General features: G+C 36.3%; 1 protein-coding gene across 3 annotated transcripts in view; it reads left to right on the plus strand.

Annotated features, from left to right (window-relative positions):
- The window catches only part of LRCH2 (leucine rich repeats and calponin homology domain containing 2), a 128,160-nt gene that overhangs the window by 52,429 nt on the left and 55,060 nt on the right, over nt 1–20,671 (plus strand). For all 3 annotated transcript variants that reach the window (XM_017954220.2, XM_009198164.3, XM_017954221.2), the window contains exons 4-11: nt 1,821–1,926; nt 2,009–2,145; nt 11,429–11,562; nt 15,848–15,935; nt 16,235–16,346; nt 16,532–16,629; nt 16,724–16,782; nt 18,408–18,515. In XM_017954220.2, the coding sequence (XP_017809709.1) occupies nt 1,821–1,926; nt 2,009–2,145; nt 11,429–11,562; nt 15,848–15,935; nt 16,235–16,346; nt 16,532–16,629; nt 16,724–16,782; nt 18,408–18,515 (842 nt within the window). The remainder of the gene's footprint in view (nt 1–1,820; nt 1,927–2,008; nt 2,146–11,428; nt 11,563–15,847; nt 15,936–16,234; nt 16,347–16,531; nt 16,630–16,723; nt 16,783–18,407; nt 18,516–20,671) is intronic.

Below are 20,671 nucleotides of genomic sequence, written 5' to 3' on the forward strand. Positions count from 1 at the left end.
TTAGAAACCTAGGAAATACTCCCTGGCTTCCAATCGTCTGCAGAATATTTTGTAGAGCACCCACTGGAGTGGGTTCATTTCCTATGCCTGGGTTTATTTCTCCTGGGAAATGACAGCTATCTCTCAAATTTCTGTGGATTTTCCATATGGAAATCATAAGTATCAAATACCTTTAGAAAGAAGCAATAATGTTTAAATAACATTTTCACAAACTTCTATTATCTATCATTTGAATAATATCTATTCTGAACATAGCAGCTAAAGTGATCCTGTCAAAATATAAGTCAGATCACGTCACTCTCCTGTTCAAAAGTTTCTGGTTCCTGCCCACATCTCTCAAAATAAAAGCTAAAGTCATATCCTTCCCTCTATTCTACTCTCTCCCTTGTCCGTTTCCCTCTAGTTACACTGGATTCCTTGCTGTTCTTTGTATTTGTCAGGTGTACTCTGAGCGCCTTTACTTTTATTGTTCCTTCTGTCTGGAATATTCCTGTCTTATATATTAGTATGGTTCACTCTTTTAGCTCTGACAGTACTGCTCAATATCACCTTCTCTGTGAGATGAGGTAGTATCCCTCCCCACTATTGTGAGCATAGCCATTTTCCTACCCTGTTACTTTTTCTTTTTAAATAGCACTTATCACCTTCTAGCATATTACATAATTTACTCCCCTTGCTAGCGTGTAAACTCCATGAGGAGCTATGAGAGCAGGAAATTTTGTTTTGTCCCTTGATATGTCCCCAGTCCCTGGAACAGTACCTAGCAAATGTTAATAGTATTTAATAAATATTTCTTGTTGAATGAAGATGTCTTAGATATTGTTTGAAAGAGGTATGTAGGATATGTTTTCCTATCTATAGCATTATTATATTATTTCCTACATGGTTTTAATATTATTTTGAAAACTGAATGTATGTACTATTCTCCTCCCTCCAGGCCATTATCGTTTTCACTACAAGTTGGAAATTGGGGGCAGTTGCATTAGAATATGAATTTCATTTGAAGTGTGTCTGGTCTGAGACCATGCTGTATATTTCTCTTTTCTTTTTGTTGATGTTATTATAAGAAAGAGAGGAGAGAGCATAGTTAACTTAAACTGTTCTTTTTTCTGTTTCTTATTATGATAATAAATAAAAACCTCAATTTGTTATTATGGAAACTTGATATTGTTTGCCTTTAAATAGGGGCTTGGATTTTAACCACAGAGATGTCCTGAGAGATACCTTAGATAACGTGAGAGATTTCCAACTCAGATCTCTTAGAATGTCTTTGAACTATGATATGAGTCACAAGTGTTGGGGCTTGTAACTTCTCATTTTGTATCCCTTTGGAGAAATAGATTTAGTTAAATCCATCCTGATCATAGTCTGTTTCTCCAGTGCACATTTATAAATCCTTGACTTTCTTAGCTTCTGCCCAGCCAAGTATCTCAAGACAGCTGCTGTAATTGACAGATTATACAATGTTTGAGAGTTGTAAGTCTTTTACTTTACCTCCACATGAAGAGTGCTGGATCATTCTTACTTCTGGTTTTGGCTAGTATGAGTTGGCCTTTACTTGAGATTTTTGAGAGGTTGACTTATGTAGTTACTAAAATATAACCTTACATTTTTGTATGGAAAGTTTCTATTTACTGTGCTAGATTGACTTCATGATGTCATATAAATAGAAATCTGCCAGATAATCCATCTTTAGAGCAATGACATTAGAGGGTAACTTTTGCTAGCTGTTAACTGTGCTTTAATTTAAAAATTAGAATATATATATATATGTATTTCTCAGTTAGCTTGTTATAATTCTGTTTTATTGTTTTCCTTAGGATATTAGCTGCAATGAGATTCAAGTCCTTCCCCAACAAATGGGAAAATTACATTCACTTAGAGAGCTAAATATAAGAAGAAATAATCTTCATGTTTTGCCAGATGGTAAGATGTTCACTATTTTTACTCACATGAATAAGAGAGTAACTATGTAAAATTTAATTAATTATTTTTCATTTCTGACCAGAATTAGGAGATCTTCCCTTAGTCAAGCTGGATTTCTCTTGTAATAAAGTGACCGAAATTCCAGTTTGTTACAGAAAGCTGCATCATTTACAAGTAATAATTTTGGATAACAATCCATTGCAAGTACCACCAGCACAGGTTTGTAATAAAAATATTTTACATGTTTCTTCTCATTTTTATTCATAATTTTATCTGTTTGTGACTGGTAAATCAAAAAGCACCTAAATCAAGAGCCAATTTGTTGTTCAAGCACTGTTGTCTAAAGTTTTTCTGAGCATTGCCTTTTGCACTTTGGTAGGAGTTTTAGCTTAGGCTCTAGGATAGCATTTAGAAAACCCAGATAATAACTTTCTGCTTGTGAACTGATAATTCTGGTTGTTAGTTATTTACAAAAGAGACTCTGAAGTCTTTCTACTTTATTTCCCACTCAGGTATATATCTACTTGGGATTTGTTGTGGGATTGATTGGAGCACATTCTTGGCACTGAGAAATGGAATTATAACAGAAAGAACAAAATACAAGTGGAAAATATTAATTATGACTTTTAGTTTAATGAGGATTAAATCCACGTGGAATCCTTTTAAATGATAGTTAAGGAATAAACGATGATATAATCCACTATGGACAAAATATGAAAGAGAAGAAAGAAGACAGTGGGGAAGAGATGCCAACAGAATTTCTGAAAATGGAAAATAGAATAGTAGAAACTAGTACCTTTACTTAGACTGCAGAAGATTATTTGGCTGAGGAGCAGGTAGCAGTGAAATGGTACTTTATGCTGTATGCCCTGGCAGAGGGTTTGCAGATATCCAGAAGAAAGGTAGTCTTTTTCTTCCTACAAAAGTACATTGCACTCATTCTAAAGGGGTTACCTTTTCTAATTCAAATAAAGACTGGCTAGAGTCCTGGTGGTAGCTGCCTTAGCAGAATGAAGAAAGCTGAAACTTGTGCCTGCTCTAGGAGAAGGCAATCAGATTCAAGTTGATTTACAGCCTCAAACCTGGGAATGGCTTGAGTATTGGAGGAAACATGTAACTCTGAATATAGGGATTAAGTACTGAAAACATGATGGTTTGTGGAATGTCTAAGACAGTGCTGTCCAGTAGAACTTTCTGAATGATGGAAATGTTTTATAATCGACAACGGTCCAATACTGTAACCACTTGTTTATGTGGCTGTGGACTGCTTGGAATATAGCTAGTGCAACTAATGAACCAAATTTTAAATTTTATTTTAATTTGATTTATTTAAATTTAAATTTAAATTGCTGCATGTGACTGGTAGCTCCCATATTAAACACCACAGCTCTAATATTTACACCCTCAGATTCTTGCCCTCAGCCCCACAGCCACAGTCTATGCCTTACTTGCATCAGCAGAAGCCCAGAATTTATTCTAAGGAGTAAGTAGATCCTTAGATTTTCTTCATTAGCTCAGTGGCCAGATGATGACTCACTTCTTGCCTCAGCAGAAGACTGGTGTTTACTCCTTAAAGAAGCACCATCCCATTTGTACTGGCTGTGGTGATGAGCATGTTCTATATCTGCACTGTCCAATACGGTAACCATAGTGGCTACTGAGTACTTGAAAGTGTATAGTGTGACAAAAGAACTGAAATTTTATTTTATTTAGATTTGATTAATTTACATTTAAATACACATGTAGAACAGGAAACCAAATACCACATGTTCTCACTCATAAGTGGGAGTTGAACAATGAGAACACATGGACACAGGGAGGGGAACATCACAAACTGGGGCCTGTTGCGGTGTGGGGGGCAAGGGGAGGGGGAGCGCATTAGGACACATACCTAATACATGGGGGGTTTAAAACCTAGATGATAGGTTGATAGGTGCAGCAAATCACCATGGCACATGAATACCTGTGTAACAAACCTGCATGTTTTGCACATGTATCCCAGAACTTAAAGTTAAATAAATAGACACATGTGGCTAGTGGTACCCTATTGGACAGTGAAGCTATAAAGGGATTGAACCAGAGTCAGGGGCTCCAGGTACAGCTTATATAGCAAGAGCGAGACCCCATACTGAAATCAGTGAATGCTTGCATACTGAATGTTGAGGCGCTCCAGTTTGGCTCCCAGAATGCTTGCAGCCTGTCTTCCATATTTCAGGCAGAATTGGTGGATTTCTTCCTTAGTAAACTGCAGCAGGAGAAGAGACCTATCTATATACTGAACTTTTGGAGTCACCTGATGAAATGGCTACCCTGTGTCTGATTACCAGATAGATGGAAACACCATCAGGAAACTTCCCCATGTACACAGAGCTTCCAGTTTGTTTTTTATTATCCCTTTTGGAAATTAACAGACAGGTTGGATGGTAGCTCATGCCTATAATCCCAGTACTTTGGAACTTTGGTAGGCTGAGGTGGGAGGATTATTTGAACCCAGTAGGTTGAGGCTACCGTGAGCCCTGATCACACTACTGTACTACAGCCTAGACAGCAGAGTGAGACCCTGTCTTTAAAAGAAAAAAAAAAAAAAAAAAGACCAGGCGCGGTGGCTCACACTTGTAATCCCAGCACTTTGGGAGGCCGAGGTGGGTAGATCACCTGAGCTCAGGAGTTTGAGACCACCCTGGGCAATATGGTGAAACCCCGTCTGTACTAAAATACAAAAAATTAGCTGGGCATGGTGGCACGTGCCTGTAGTCCCAGCTGCTGGGGAGGCTGAGGCATGAGAATTGCTTGAGCCTCAGAGGTGGAGGTTGCGGTGAGCTGAGATTGTGCCACTGGACTCCAGCTTGGGCTACCGAGTGAGACTCTGTCTCAAAAAAAAAAAAAAAAAAAGTAGAAAGAAAATGAACAGACAGCCAAGGATCATTAGATAGTGCAAGAATAATCTCTAACATGAAACACAGAGACCAAAACACCAAAGGCTTACATTGAAACAAAAGGGAGCACATTTATTTATTTTTTTGTGTGGATATCAAGAAATATTTGTAAACCATATATCTGATAAGGGGTTAATAGCCAAAATATATAAGGAATTCATATAACTCAATAGCAAAAAAAAAAAAAAAAAATTGAAAAATACGCAAAGGACTTGAATAGACATTTTTTCAAAGAAGACATACAAATGGCCAACAGCTCTATGAAAAGATGTTCAGCATTCCTAATCATTGGGGAAATGTAAATCAAAACCACAATGAGGTATCACTTCACACTTGTTAGGATGCCTGTTATCAAAAAGAAAAGATAACCAATGCTGGCAAGGATATGGAGAAAAGGGAACCGTTGTGCACTATTGGTGGGAATGTAAAGTGGTATAGCCATTATGGAAAACAGTATAGTGCTTCCTCAAAAATTGAAAAATAGAACTACCATACAATATTGCAATCCTACCTCTGGGTATACATCTGTAAGAGATAGAAAAATTAATCAAACTTTTTTCTATTCTGACTCTCAATACAGAATACTTCACTTCTGGTCAAAAATGTGTGGAGATTTCTTCACTTCTCCAGCAGACACTGACTGGGTGTCCTGTAATTCGATTCCATTCTGACACTACCTGGAGTTAACATCAGATCCCACAGGTTAAGAGCTCAGTCCCACAGACTGCTCACCTATACTTCTGACTGACCAGCTATAAGTTAAGGTTCCCATGACCCCCTCCTCAGATTCAATTAATTTACTAGAGTGGTTCACAGAACTCAGCGAAACACTTTACTTACTATTGCTAATATATTACAAAGGATACAAATGAATAGCCGGATGGAAGAGATGGATAGTACAAGGCATATGAGAAGGGGTGCTAACTGAAGGGGTAGAGAAGGGATGATCCCTTTCCTCCCCATCATAAGGGTCATGGCTGATACCCCTATAACAAAAAACAAGTAAACAAGATAAAAGGATAACAAATTTATTTCATCATAGTTTTACGTGATACTGGAGCCTTCAGACTAAGGACCCAAGGATATAGAGAAAGTTAGCTGACTTTATGCTTACATTCACTTGAGACTGGGACAGCAGTGTAGAAATATGATTGGATAAAAAAAGAGTATGAGCTAATGGTAATAGATGGAGTGGGAAGACCTAGCAAGGCCTTTTCTTGGTGTCTCTGTTGTAGCGTTTGTTCCTCCTGGGTATAGGGCAATACTCCCCTAGAATGAGGGTTTTAATTTCTTTATGGCCAGTGGTTACACAGAAAGGTAGGGGAAGGTTAGATTAGGCTTCATGGCTGGCTTTGGAAAAAAGGGGTTCTAGTGCCTATGACTGGCCTTGGGGAAGAGAAATTCTTGTTTCCATGACTTGCCTGTAGTGAGAATGAGGAGGTGAGAGACAGGGGAGGGGCATCTGGAGGTCAGAGAAAAACTTTGCCTCTGAGACTGCTTCTGAGGCTTTCATTTTGGGGTATCATTTTCTGAGCCTCAGTGAAGCTTTTGTGCCCTCTTCGGACACACCACCTTCTAGGCACCTCCACGTGTTTAGCAATTTGTAAGCTTTCCGAACCCTGTCCTTTTGGTTTTTGTGGAGGCTTCATTGCGGAGGCATGATTGGTTACATCATTGGCCATTCGTGATCATCTCAACTTTCAGCCCTTCTCTGGTTCCTGGAGGTGAGGGAGGTAGGATTGAAAGTTTCAACCCTCTAATCCCATGGTTGGTTTTCCTGGCAATCAGGCCCCTATCCTGTGGCTATCCAGGAGCTCCCAGCCACCAGTCATTCATTGGCATACAAAAGGATACTTCCCACTTAAGAGATCATGTAAGATTTTTAGGAGCTGTGTATAGGACATGTGAGCAAGACTAAGTATACATTCCTTACACATTACAATATCCGAAGGAAGTGAAATCAGGATCTTAAAGAAATAATCTGCACTCCCATGTTCATTGCAACATTATTCACTATAGTCAAGATATGGAAACAACCTGTATGTCCGTCAACAGATGAATGGATAAAGAAAATACAGTGTGTGTGTGTGGGGAGGGGGGGTGTTTGTGTGTAATGGAATACTATTCAGCCTTAGAAAAAGAAGGAAATCCTGTCATTTGCAACAGCATGGATGAAACTTAAGGACATTATACTAATTGAAATAAGCCCGACACAGAAAGATAAATGCTGTGTGATCTCACGTATATGTGGAATCTTAAAAAAAAAAAAAAAAAAAAAAATGTTGAACTCAGTGACAGAGAGTAGAATGGTGGTTACCAGGGACTGGGGTGTGTGGATAAAAGGGAGATTTTAAATGGTATCATCCTTCAGTTATAAGATGAATTAGTACTGGGGACCTAATATATAGCATGCTGATAACAGTTAATAATATTGTATTTACTTGAAATTTGTTGAGAGTTGAACTGAAGTGTTCTCACTACACACACAAACAAGGTAATTACATGAGGTAATGGGCATGTGTTAATTAGCTTGACTGTGGTATTCATTTCACAATGTATAATACAGTTGATCCTTGAACAACATGAGGGTTAGGGGCACCGATCCCTGCATACTGTAAAAAATCTTTGTATAACTTTGGAATTGCAGAAAATTTAGCTGCTAATAAATAGCCTACTGTTGACTAGAAGCCTTATCAACAACATAAACAGTTGACTAACACATATTTTATATGTTATATGTTATTTACTGTATTCTTACAATCAAGTAAGCTAGAGAAAAGAAAATGTTATCAAGAAAATCATAAGGAAGAGAAAATATATTTACCATTCACTAAGTGAAAGTTGATCATCATAAAGATCTTCATCCCCGTGGTCTTCACGTTGAACAGGGCTGAAGAGGAGGAAATGGAGGGGTTGGTCTAGCTGTCTGAGGAGTGGCAGAGGTGGAAGAAAATCCATGTATAATGGACCTCCACAGTTCAAACCTGTGTTGTTCAAGGGTCAACTGTATATTAAAGCATCATGTTGTACACCTTAAATGTGGGAGTTCAGTCAGGGTGGTGGGAAAAATTATAGAGGAAAAATTACGAAGATAGTTATAGGAAATAGACACAAACCTTCTTGGAAGGCTGGAGGGCTGCATAGCTTCAGTAAAAGATTTAGCTGAAGTCAACCTAATCCTCTTACCTTGAGTTAATAGCTTAAAGTAGGTACAAAGGAATGTAAGGGAGTTTATCTAAATAGCTTGTTTACTCATGTGGCCCTAAGCCCAACTTTTATCACCTGCAGGTGCATGATTGCTCTCTACTCGAGGGGTGGGCAATGTTAATTACCCTCTAGTGGTGTTTACTTGAGACCTTTGTCACTTAATCTGTACTAAATAAATGTGAACTTCACCAGCTTATCGAGGCAGATGCTGCAGACTGAGGCAGCAGAGCCCCTTAACTAGAATGACAGGCAAAATATCTGTGTCAATTTACGTCTTTCATCCGTCGTTGGGTCAGGGTCAGCGGGATGGACCTGGCACTTAAATATAAAAAAATTTTATTTGTAACTTATACTTTAATAAAGCGTGAAGAAAAAATAAAGAGGAAAAATGGAGCATATTCATAGGAGTGCTAATCAGCATGGCTTTCTAGCAGCAGTTGTGGAAACTGGCAGGTGTTGGAATGATACCTTCGAGGACTAAGGGAGTATTTCTAACATTCTACACTCAAACTGTCATCAAATATGAGATAGAAAAAGGTTTCAAACATGCAGGGTCTTGGAAATTTTTACTCCCATGTACCCTTTCTTAGGATGCTAGCAGAGGGTGTACTATACCAAAGTGAGGGAGTAAACTAAAAAAGGAATTCTTCATGTCTGAGATTGACAGATATGCACAGGCCTAGTAAGCAGCCAGTCAGTAGTTTGGAGTACAGGAGTTGTCTCCAAAAAAAAAAAAGAAAAAAAAAAAAAAAAGAAAGTAAGAGATGACTTGATAGGTTTGTCCACATGGAGAGATGTTTTATAGTTCTGTCAGAGTCAAGAAGGAATTTATAATAGGCATATAGAAAATTTTTCAAAAGAAAAAAATGGGGGCCATTAATTACTTTAGGAAAAACAAAAACTTATAGGAGAAAGGAAATACAATCATATTACTCTGTGGAGTTTATCTGTGAATATTTTCTTGATCATAATGTAAATACTGGATTTTGATTTAGTGGAAAATTGTGACATAGCTATAATAGCAGAGATTTATATAGTATTTACTGTGTTTTAGACACTATTGAAAATGCTTTACGTATATTAACTCATTTAATTCTTACATTAACCCTGTAAAACAAGTACTGTCATTATCCTCATTTTACATATAAGGAAACAGAGGCATAGAAGTTAAATGACTTGTTCAAAGTCACATTGCTAACATGGGTTAGAGCCAGGATTCAACCTAAGGCAGTGTGACTCTGGAGTCCATGCTCTTTAACCACTATGTTATGCTTCTGAACACAGAAGTGTGTTTATGTGAATTGATAGGAAGCGGGGAGGCTGGGACGGTGGTGGTGATGTGGGTAATGTAAGAAATCCAAGCCCTCATCTTCCTTGGTGAGACTCCAATAAATCTACCGTTGAAAAATTTAAAGCAAATAGCAGTAGAAGCATGTTATTTATAAATATGAGGGCAAATAGCAGAAATTCAGCAAAAAGAGTTTAAAGTGGGAATTTGGTCTTAGAGATTGAATGAAGTAGAATGGGCCGGGCACGGTGGTTCATGCCTGTAATCCCAGCACTTTGGAAGGCCGAGGTGGGAGGATCCCTTGAACCCAGGGATTTGAGAACAGCCTGGGCAACAACATAGTGGAACCCTGCCTCTGCAAAATATAAAAAAGATTAGCCGGGTATGGTGACGCATGCCTGTAATTTCATCCCAGCTAATCTGGGAGGATCACTTGAGCCCAGGATGTCGAGGGTGCAGTGAGCCATGTTTGTGCCACTGCACTCCAGCCTGGGTGACAGAGTGAGACACTGTTTTCCAAAAAAAAAAAAGGAGAAGTAAAATTGAGGATTATGTCTTGTCAGCTTTGTAATCATTTTTAAATTTAAAAACTGTGTATGTGAAGTACTATGATAAAAAGTTAAAATTTACAAAAGAGAGTGATTTACCAGCACTTTGTTTGATAATTAAGATAAATTTTTGTGGCCGGGCGCGGTGACTCAAGCCTGTAATCCCAGCACTTTGGGAGGCTGAGACGGGCAGATCACAGGGTCAGGAGATTGAGACCATCCTGGCTAACACGGTGAAACCCCGTCTCTACTAAAAAATACAAGAAACTAGCTGGGCGAGGTGGCGGGTGCCTGTAGTCCCAGCTACTCGGGAGGCTGAGGCAGGAGAATGGCGTAAACCCGGGAGGCGGAGCTTGCAGTGAGCTGAGATCCGGCCACTGCACCCCAGCCTGGGTGACAGAGCAAGACTCCGTCTCCAAAAAAAAAAAAAAAGATAAATTTTTGTTTAGTTTGGACATAGAATACTACCTCACACATTTTAATTTTAGCACATTTTAGTTGATAATATTTAATATTAATAATTTATAATTAATAGAAAATTAATATTTAGCACGTTTAATTGGCAATTAATATATTTATATTCTAATAGCTCAAAAGTTTTAATTTTCCTTTTAAATGAAATTTTTCAGTTGTCACGTCAGACCTAGTATCTGTTAGAATTATCTAGGAAACATTCTTCCTTTTAACCTGGAATGATAATTATTTTTTAATGTTTTTGTCTTACTGTTTTCTTTGCTGATTTTTTTGCATGTGAGATAAGCTTATGTGAGCCCATAAAATGTTACATTTTTATTAGAATTTTGAGAAATATTTATTTGATGTCACTTAGTGACTGTAATTAACCTTGGTAAAGCTGACTTACAGTTTTCTTACCTCTCATTTTCTATTGTTTTTATACAGAATATCTTTGTTCACATAATATTTTATTCCTCATTTTTCATTTTCTCTATGGCCAACGAAAGTAATTTCTCAGTATATTATTCTAGTTGAATTGACCAGTGTTTTCTTTTATTATTTTAATCTCACCAGCCTAATATCGTACCTTTCAACAAATTCGTTTTTCCTATATTTATATTTTTTATGTTAGCGTTTTCCAGTGTTTATGCCAAACATCTTAGTGGTTCTGACGAGATTACTTTAAAGAATTGCATAGATTATTTGTTCTTTTCTTACCTTTCCAACGAATATATATTTTTCATTTTTTCGAATAAAGGCCACTTTTATGAGTTGTAAACCTTATATTGTTTAACAGTTTGTACATTCTGCTTTTAACAAGAAAATTCCAGTGAAATATAGAACAATTAAGTCTTTTCAATAAGAACAGAGATGGCAATAGAATTTTAGTTAGTATCAGTGTTGTCAGATTTTTCCACCTGGTGTCAGAAGTACAAATTATTTAAATATGCAAAGTATCAATCAAGATCATGATGTCTCAGTGTAATTTGAGACTATTCAATGGTTTAAAATGATAGATGTCATTTATATTTGGAACTATATAATTAAATCTTCTTTTTTATTGACAGATATGTTTAAAGGGTAAGGTGCATATATTTAAGTACTTAAATATTCAAGCATGTTGCAGAATGGATAAGAAACCAGATTCCCTGGATCTTCCATCATTGAGTAAACGAATGCCCTCCCAGCCTCTCACAGACAGGTAATGTAACATTCTTACAGTTTCATTTGATGATTGCTGTCTTCCCTTTTTATAAAATATACTTATTAATCTTGAGTGTTCTGAATATATTTAGGCTCATTGGTCCAGCATTAAAATCAATAATTGACTGAAGCTACGTATCACCATCATAGAATGAAGTTCTAGGATACTAGAATATTTTTAACATATTCTCAATTATTAACATTTTAGTAGTAAAAATGTAAATGTTTGACATTATAGTACAGAAACACTAATTTCTCAGCATATGACAACTATTAATTTACTTTTGTAATCACTGTATTGTACATTTGCAACAACAAGTAGAATTTAACTTTGAACTAAGGTTGGTGGAAGAGCAAGACATTTGAGGAATACCTTTTCCCTTTCATCATAGTCTTTATGTCTGCATCAAAGATGATATATCATAATGACATATAATGGTATATCATATTTGATGAACATCTTTGATGTTGTTTATGATTTCAGTGTTTTGCTCCTCATGAGATTTTGAGATGGTAGATGGAACATTCTGTTTTTAATTCATCCTTTCAAGATGTAAATTGGTCTGAAAGATTTTATGAAAGTATAAATCCATGTAATAGTTTAGAAAATAACCTAGAATGGGGTGAGACTACCAAAAGCTAGACCATGCTTTTGCCTAAAATATTTAAAGATTTGTCATTGCATATATGATAAATTTTATATTGCTTTGAATGGCAATATAGTAAGTACTATTGTTAACAGCACAAGTTCGTGAATTCCCAAACGGGACTTTTTCTTGAATATTTTTATTTTGCAAGTAGAATTAAGTATCTAACATTAGATTTCGTTCTTAAAGATTATTGTGTTTAATATTGTGAACATTATTAGACCAAACAAGGCTCCAAAAATTGCAATGAAGACATTCTAATCTCTATTAATCTGCTTTATATTTATTTTAACATGAATTTACTTTTAGTAATGGCATTTACTGTTTTAGTCATTTATTTTTGCAAATATCAGTTGAATGCCTACTGGTAGATTCAGGTATGTTTTGTTGAATGTCATACATATTGGTCTTGGCACTCATGGTGCTCACAATGTAGTGGAGCAGGAGTCAGTGAATAAACAAAGCAAAGAAATACACACACATATAAAATTTCAAATTGTATTCAGTGCTATGAAGGAATGTATTTGAAATTCCAAGAATGTGGTCAGGGAATGAATAAAAGCCAGCTCTGTGAAGAGCAAAGTAAGAGCATCTTAGGCAGAAAGAATGACATTGCCATGGCCTTAAGTTAGGAAGGAACTTCGTGTGTTCAAACAGCTGAAAGGAGACCAGCGTGGTTGGAGCAGAGTAGCTGAAGGGGAACGTGGTACAAGTTGATTTTAGAGAGGTACTCAGAGCTCAAGTCATGTGGATTCTTTGTAGGATGTGGTAAGAAGTTTGAATTTTACATAAAGTACAGTGGGAAGTCATTGGACAGTTTTAAGTGGGGGAATAACATGATTTGACTCATTTTTGTTTTAAAGAAACTATTTTGGCTTATAGGAGAATAGATTGGAAGCAAGCAAAAATAGAAGCACAGGGACTAGTTGGATTGTTGTAGTACTGCCAAGAGATCAGAGGGGTCTAGAATAAAGTGATTGCAATAGAGATGAAAAGAAATGACAGAATTAAGATATATTTTGGAGAGATTCTCTAGCAGGACCATCCAAAAAAAATATAATGTGAGCCACATATATAATTTTTAATTTTTTTGTTATCCATTTTGAAAAAAGTAAAAAGAAATACATGTTATTTGAGTATATCCAAAATATTATCATTTCAACATGTAATTAATGTGAAAACTTGGTGAGATATTTTACATGCTTATTTAATATTAAATCTTTGAAATCTAGTATGTAGTTTACGTGTATAGTGTGTCTCAATTTGGAATGGCCGTATATGGCTACTGGCTACTTACTGTATTGGACAGTGCAGGTCTATAGAGTGGGTTGTCAGTTGTGTTAATTTCTCACTCACAGCTGGTATTGAACTACTTAGAAAATTCTTGTATGTGCTTTCCACTTTCATACTTAGACACTTGGCTGTATGGTTCTTACTACCTAGAATGCCCTTCCATGCCTTGTCTGTTTTGTAAACTCTTTATTATACATAGATAGGCACTACAGTAGTTACATATAATAACTTTTGGAGTCAGACATAATATGGCTTTGAAGCCCATTTATGACTCTTAATAACTGTATGTCCTTGTGTATTAATGTCTGTGGTCCTCAGTTTTCTCATATGTAAAAAAGAAAATAATTACACAGGTGCAGTCAGGATTAAATGAAGAAATGTATGTAGAGTACTTAGTACAATGCCTTACCCATAATATTTCCTCAACAAGTAGCTTATTATCATCATTGTCATTTACTACAAATCCACGAATGTATTTTGTGCAGTGCAGTCAGATGAATTTTGGCTCTAATCGTGGTTTAACCACTTAATTTCTCTGTGGCCTCATATAAGTTATTTGACTTCTCTGAGCCTGTTTCCTTATTTAAATGTTAACCATACCCACTTCTACAGTTGTGAGAATTAAATGTGTGCCTAACAATTAGTTCAATAAATGATAAACAGTAAATGTTGTAATTTTTCCCCTTGGGACGTTAACTTTTGTAAGCTTTATTATTTTTCTTTGTGAAAAGAAATAATAATTATAACTTCAAGACCATAAGAATTATGTCTAAAATATGAGATGCATCTAGCAGAGTACATAACACAGTGTAGACACTCAATGAATGCTAACAGTTATCGCCTCTTCATCCTCAAGACTGAGCTCAAATGCCACATTCTTGAGTGACACTTTTCCTAACTTTACCGAAGAGAATTAGTTGACCTTTTTTTCTTATAGCACTTTGTATTTACCTTTGTCATAGTCTTCAAAGCATTTGAACACATTCATTTTTCCTCTGGGCTGAGAGCTAGCTCTTTGGAGGCAAATTTTAAAACCATATTTTCTCTTAAACATTCAACATAGTACTTGATACTTGGTAGGTGCTTCCCTAAATGTGTTCATATACTTCTGAAAAGTATAAAAATTAGGTTTTTGTGTGTTTTGTTTTGTTTTGTTTTGTTTTGTTTTGTTTTGTTTTAGCATGAAACTGGTTTTAGGAGAGGAATTATAACATAGTGATTACGACCAGGGACTTTGGTGCTAGATAATTGAGGGATCAAATTTGGACTGCTGGCTGCAAGTTGCATATCCTTGGATAAATTGCTTAATCCCTTCCAGTCTAAGTTTTCTCATATATAAAATGAGAAAACACCATCAATTTGCTACAGTTTTTCACAGTAAATATGTAACGTATTGCCTTTTAAACATTTAGCACAGTTCCTCATACATAATAAGTGATCATTGTAGACTGTGTGGTAAAATTGCAAATTAAGTCAAAAATACTTTGCTTCCTGGGTGGCGTATTTTGTAAATCAGAAATTTGCAAGGACAAATTGAATTTGAAAGTATTGAATTGCATATTCAATAGTTTGTAGCCTTCATTTTTGCATCCTCTCTTAAGTATTAGATGGGCATTATTTATACAAATAAAACATATTTTTAGAGCCAATGAAGAGCAAACCATATAAATTGAAGTTAAAAAATGTTTCGAAGCTCTGTGATGAAATTTGACAAACCAATGGGAAAAAACAGGTCTTTTATCATGATAATGTTCTTTTTTTTTTTTTTTTTTGAGGCGGAGTCTCGCTCTGTCGCCCAGGCTGGAGTGCAGTGGCGCAATCTCGGCTCACTGCAAGCTCCACCTCCCGGGTTTACGCCATTCTCCTGCCTCAGCCTCCCGAGTAGCTGGGACTACAGGCGCCGCCACCACGCCCGGCTAATTTTTTGTATTTTTAGTAGAGACGGGGTTTCACTGTGTTAGCCAGGATGGTCTCGATCTCCTGACCTCGTGATCCGCCCGCCTCGGCCTCCCAAAGTGCTGGGATTACAGGCTTGAGCCACCGCGCCCGGCCCATGATAATGTTCTAACAAGGCAGCCTGATTTTCTGAATCTCTGAAGAGAAATAATAGGTTATTGTTGACAGTTGACATTGTAGAGTACACGAAGGGAACAATATTGCATGAATGGCATGAATAAAATGGTTTGTAGGAAGAGTTCTGATATTTTTCTCCTCATGTCCTAATTAAGGATCTTAGACATCAAAAGTATATATTCTGTATTATCTAGGGAAATTTTAGGTCAAGTGTGCATTATCTATTTAAGAAGAAAACCCTAACTGCTCTTAGGATTTCTATTTCCATAGTATGGAAGATTTTTATCCAAATAAAAATCATGGTCCTGACTCTGGAATTGGAAGTGATAATGGAGAGAAACGATTATCCACAACAGAAGTGAGTATTTTCTATTGCGATCTATTCTGTTTTACAATTTTGTTAGAGCATTGAAATAGAGACCCTTGTGCATACTTGAGTTTATTTTGCTTGAAAATATGATCATTATATTTTATGACTAAAACTGAAAAAAGGCATGCTGATTTTTAAAGCTGAGCAGTAAACCTTATGTTAATTTTGGGTTTGAAAACTGGAGATGTAAAGCAGACATTCTGTAATTCATATGTAAAATTGAAGCAACATAATCCATATCATAAGTTTAAAATGCCTCATTTGTACTTTTTGCTTATTCCTTTTAGCCATCAGATGATGACACAGTCAGCCTTCATTCTCAAGTCTCAGAATCAAATAGAGAGCAGACATCAAGAAATGACAGTCACATAATAGGAAGTAAGACTGATTCTCAGAAAGGTAATTCATATGGTACCTGCTATTTTTGTTTCACGTACATAGCCCACATTAAAAATGGGATTTGAAAAATTATATTGTCTTTAGCCAACTCTTATATTGAGAAAATACACATTTTTCTAAGGACAACAGTGTCAAGTATACAGTTTACTATGTACATTTTCTAATAAATATTAATCTGTACCTAGACCAGGAGGTATATGATTTTGTTGACCCCAACACAGAAGATGTAGCAGTTTCTGAACAGGGAGATGCACATATTGGATCATTTGTATCTTTCTTTAAGGTAAATAAAACTTTGAACAAATATTAATAACATGTTCTCTTGATCTCATGAAAGTGGACTGTACAATTTAAAATGTAACTTTCTTTTATGTAAGGGAAAAGAAAAATGTTCTGAAAAATCTCAGAAAAATGAAGAATTAGGAGATGAAAAAAGGTAAGCACGTATGAAAATGAAATGTTACTTATAAGCACTTGAGCCATTCATTAGATATTCCTACTTGAAAGAGTACCTGAATAAAATATATTTTTTGTTCACTTACCTCTTATGTTTAGTTAATTTATAAATACTTCACATCTATCTGTATTCCTCAATTAAACACAAAATTATAGTTAAGCGTTTGAGTGTAGGATATGCACTATTTTTCCTCCTGAAGTGTAATGATGACTTCTATTATTATTATTGAGGAGGACTGTACCGTCATATACATTGCTTCATTTGAGCTATTTAACAACCCTCTGAAATAGATTGACATCACTTTACCAATTAAGACACTGAAACTAGGAGTTTTAAATGTCTGGAACTCAGATGTACTGTCTCTTGTTCTACTATACTTTCCATTTGGTCAGGCTGGTTATGACTTTTAAGGGTACTTATGTCCAGATTTTATTAAAATAATTGTGCTTTGGATCTTTTCTGAACCATTCATCTTATGAAATGATGGAATATGACCTACCACATTTTTTCAGTTACTCCTTCAGGTTGCTTTATAGCTGCAGAAAGGAAAGAAGGAACATTTGGTGAATACCTACCATGTACCAGGATTGGTGCTATGTGCTTTCCCTTCTTTCTCATTTTATCTTCATTAAAATGCTGCAGGGTAGATATTGACCTCATTTTTTCAGGTGAGGAAGGTGAAGTTCAAAGACTCTTAAGTTTTATGCCTAAAATCACTTAACTAGTGTCTACTAGTACCTAGAGTATGAACGTAGTTCTCTTTGATTTTTAAACTTTTCTCTTTTCTCTACATTATACTTCCTCCAAATGACTTTGTCAGATTTTAAAGCAGTTATTAGTTGATCATCTCTGATGTCCTGTAAGGAGGTACATTGCTTTGTCTTGAACTCTTTAGATTTCATTCTTTTACTTTGTCACCTCATCTAATGAGGCCAGTTGCTTAAACTTGAGAGTCACCTGTAGCATGTATGATGTAAAATCACAAAGATTCATGGTTTGATACTGTTTTTAAAGTGAAATCCCTTAAGATAAAATGACTAGAGTTTGAATAACTATTTTAAATTTTTTTGTTCTCTTTTATAAAAATGACGTATTAGTATCTTCAGGCAAATTTGCCAATCTTATTTGAACCTATTTTGGATTTTCTTTATTTAGACATTTTATATACAGATTTTAAAAATCAAAATCAATAAACTGATAAAAACAGGATGGTTCAATTAAATGACAAAATTTTACAACATTTTAAATTTATGTATTAAGACAGGCCATATAGAACTTTGCAGTCCTTTTTATACTCAAGGCTGGAAAATATACATTTTTAGATTACTATGACCATTACACGTTTCAGAAATTTAAAAAATGGTTATATACTTTGCTATTATTTGTTAGTCATTAATTATAGTAATACAGCCAGTATGCTACATTTCATAATGAGTAGAGAACATAGATGTTTTCCTTATTTCTTATTTTAGTATTTTAAAAGGAGGACCTAGGATTTTAACTTTCACATGGTGTTAAAAACAAAAATGGTTTCTATTTCTGGAAGCTGGCATAAAATGTATCTGCCTTACTTTTTGGATAACCATGATTGTGTCACCTTTCAGACTTGAGAAAGAACAGTTACTGACAGAGGAAGAGGATGATGATTTGAAGGAAGTAACTGATTTGAGGAAAATAGCTGCTCAGTTATTGCAGCAAGAACAGAAGAACAGGTATTCCTTTCAGTAATGAGATTTGAAATTGCAAATTTTATAATAATTAAATCTGATTATTTAAAGATTATCAAATGAAGTATATGAAGTTTTGAGTAAACAATAGTGCCCTCTTAAAATCTATCTCAAGGGACTAACTACAGATTGAGCATCCTTCATTCAAAAATCTGAAATCCGACCCCAAGCATTTCAAATAAGGGATACTCAACCTGTACTAAAAGGCAATAGGAAATACTTAGGACAGGAATATAAAATTACATTTACAACTAACAGAATGTACTCATATATATGGTCACTATGTTTAATATTGCTTAGGTATTTCTTTTTTATTCCTGTGTGTGTGCTGAATCATAAAAACTGATTTATTTGTTGATATTAATTTTAGCTCACAGTAGCATTATTTACATTGTAAGCATTTTTTTTCTAGGTACATGTCACGTATATAATGTGCTTTTTAAAACTCAGATTCCAAATAACTTAGGATATGTCTAAACTCCTTAGAATGGAGTTGAATTTTACAGGAGTGGATTAAATCAGTATGATGATTTGAGGGTCACTGGCTCACTTTGGTCTGTTTCTTGGTCAAAGACCATTTTCCCCATCTTTTGGTTAGACTTTCTTCAAATACATGTTGTTGGCAATGAGAAGACACTGTGTGAATGAGAATAAAATCAAGACAAGTCCACTTCTAATGCAGAAAAAGTTACATATGCTGCTCAGGGTTGGCTGTTATTGCCATCTTCATGTACTGAGAGGAATACATTTATAGTTTTGAAATGAGAAAGATCTGAGTGGTTTTTTTGTTTGTTTGTTTTGAGAAAAGAGAATAATTTTGGTGCATTTAACATGGATAAGTAAAAAGCATTTTATTTCATTTATTCAAAATAATAAATGTTTATGGTTAATATGACCATGTTTTGGGAAGTTTCAAATTTAAATGTACTGGCATTTGTTTAAATGTACATTGAAAAATACAACTAAAACTTATCAAATGACAAATATATGGTTTCTAGGGGCAACTTTTTAGGGGCAATCTGTATAATAGCTAATAAGCTAAATAGCCTAGGTATCTTTTTTGCACAGCTGCTACATTTATAGATATACAAAATCATACTAGAAAATCACCAACCTGGGGGGCGCCCAAGATGGCCAAATAGGAACAGCTTCAGCCTCCAGCTCCCAGCGTGAGCGACACAGAAGACGGGTGATTTCTGCATTTTCAACTGAGGTACCGGGTTCATCTCACTGGGGCGTGTCGGACAGTCGATGCTGGTCTGCGGGTGCAGCCCTACCAGTGAGAGCTGAAGCAGGGCGAGGCATCACCTCACCTGGGAAGTGCAAGGGGGAAGGGAATTCCTTTTCCTAGCCAAGGGAAATTGAGACACACGACACCTGGAAAATCGGGTAACTCCCACCCTAATACTGCACTTTACCAAGGGTCTTAGCAAACGGCACATCAGGAAATTATATCCCACACCTTGCCCGGAGGGTCCCACACCCATGGAGCCTCCCTCATTGCTAGCACAGCAGTCTGAGATCTAACTGCAAGGAGGCAGTGAGGCTGGGGGAGGGGCACCCGCCATTGCTAAGGCTTAAGTAGCTAAACAAAGCCACTGGGAAGCTCAAATTGGGCACCGCAGCTCAAGGAGGTTTGCCTGCCTCTGCAGACTCCACATCTGGGGACAGGGCATAGTTAAACAAAAAGCAGGAGAAACCTCTGCAGATGTAAAAGTCCCTATCTGATAGCTTTGAAGAGAGCAGTGGTTATCCCAGCACAGAGGTCGAGATCTGAGAATGGACAGACTGCCTGCTCAAGTGGGTCACTGACTCCTGAGTAGCCTAACTGGGAGACATCCCCCAGTAGGGGCAGACTGACACCTCACACCTCACACGGCTGGGTACACCCCTGAGACGAAGCTTCCAGAGCAAGAATCAGACAACAACACTCACTGTTCAGCAATATTCTATCTTCTGCAGCCTCCGCTGCTGATACCCAGGCAAACAGGGTCTGGAGTGGACCTCAAGCAAACTCCAACAGACCTGCAGCTGAGGGTCCTGATTGTTAGAAGGAAAACTAACAAACAGAAAGGACACCCACACCAAAACCCCGTCAGTACGTCACCATCATCAAAGACCAAAGGCAGATAAAACCACAA

This window comes from Papio anubis, chromosome X (assembly GCF_008728515.1).
Source record: "Papio anubis isolate 15944 chromosome X, Panubis1.0, whole genome shotgun sequence".
NCBI lineage: Eukaryota > Metazoa > Chordata > Mammalia > Primates > Cercopithecidae > Papio > Papio anubis.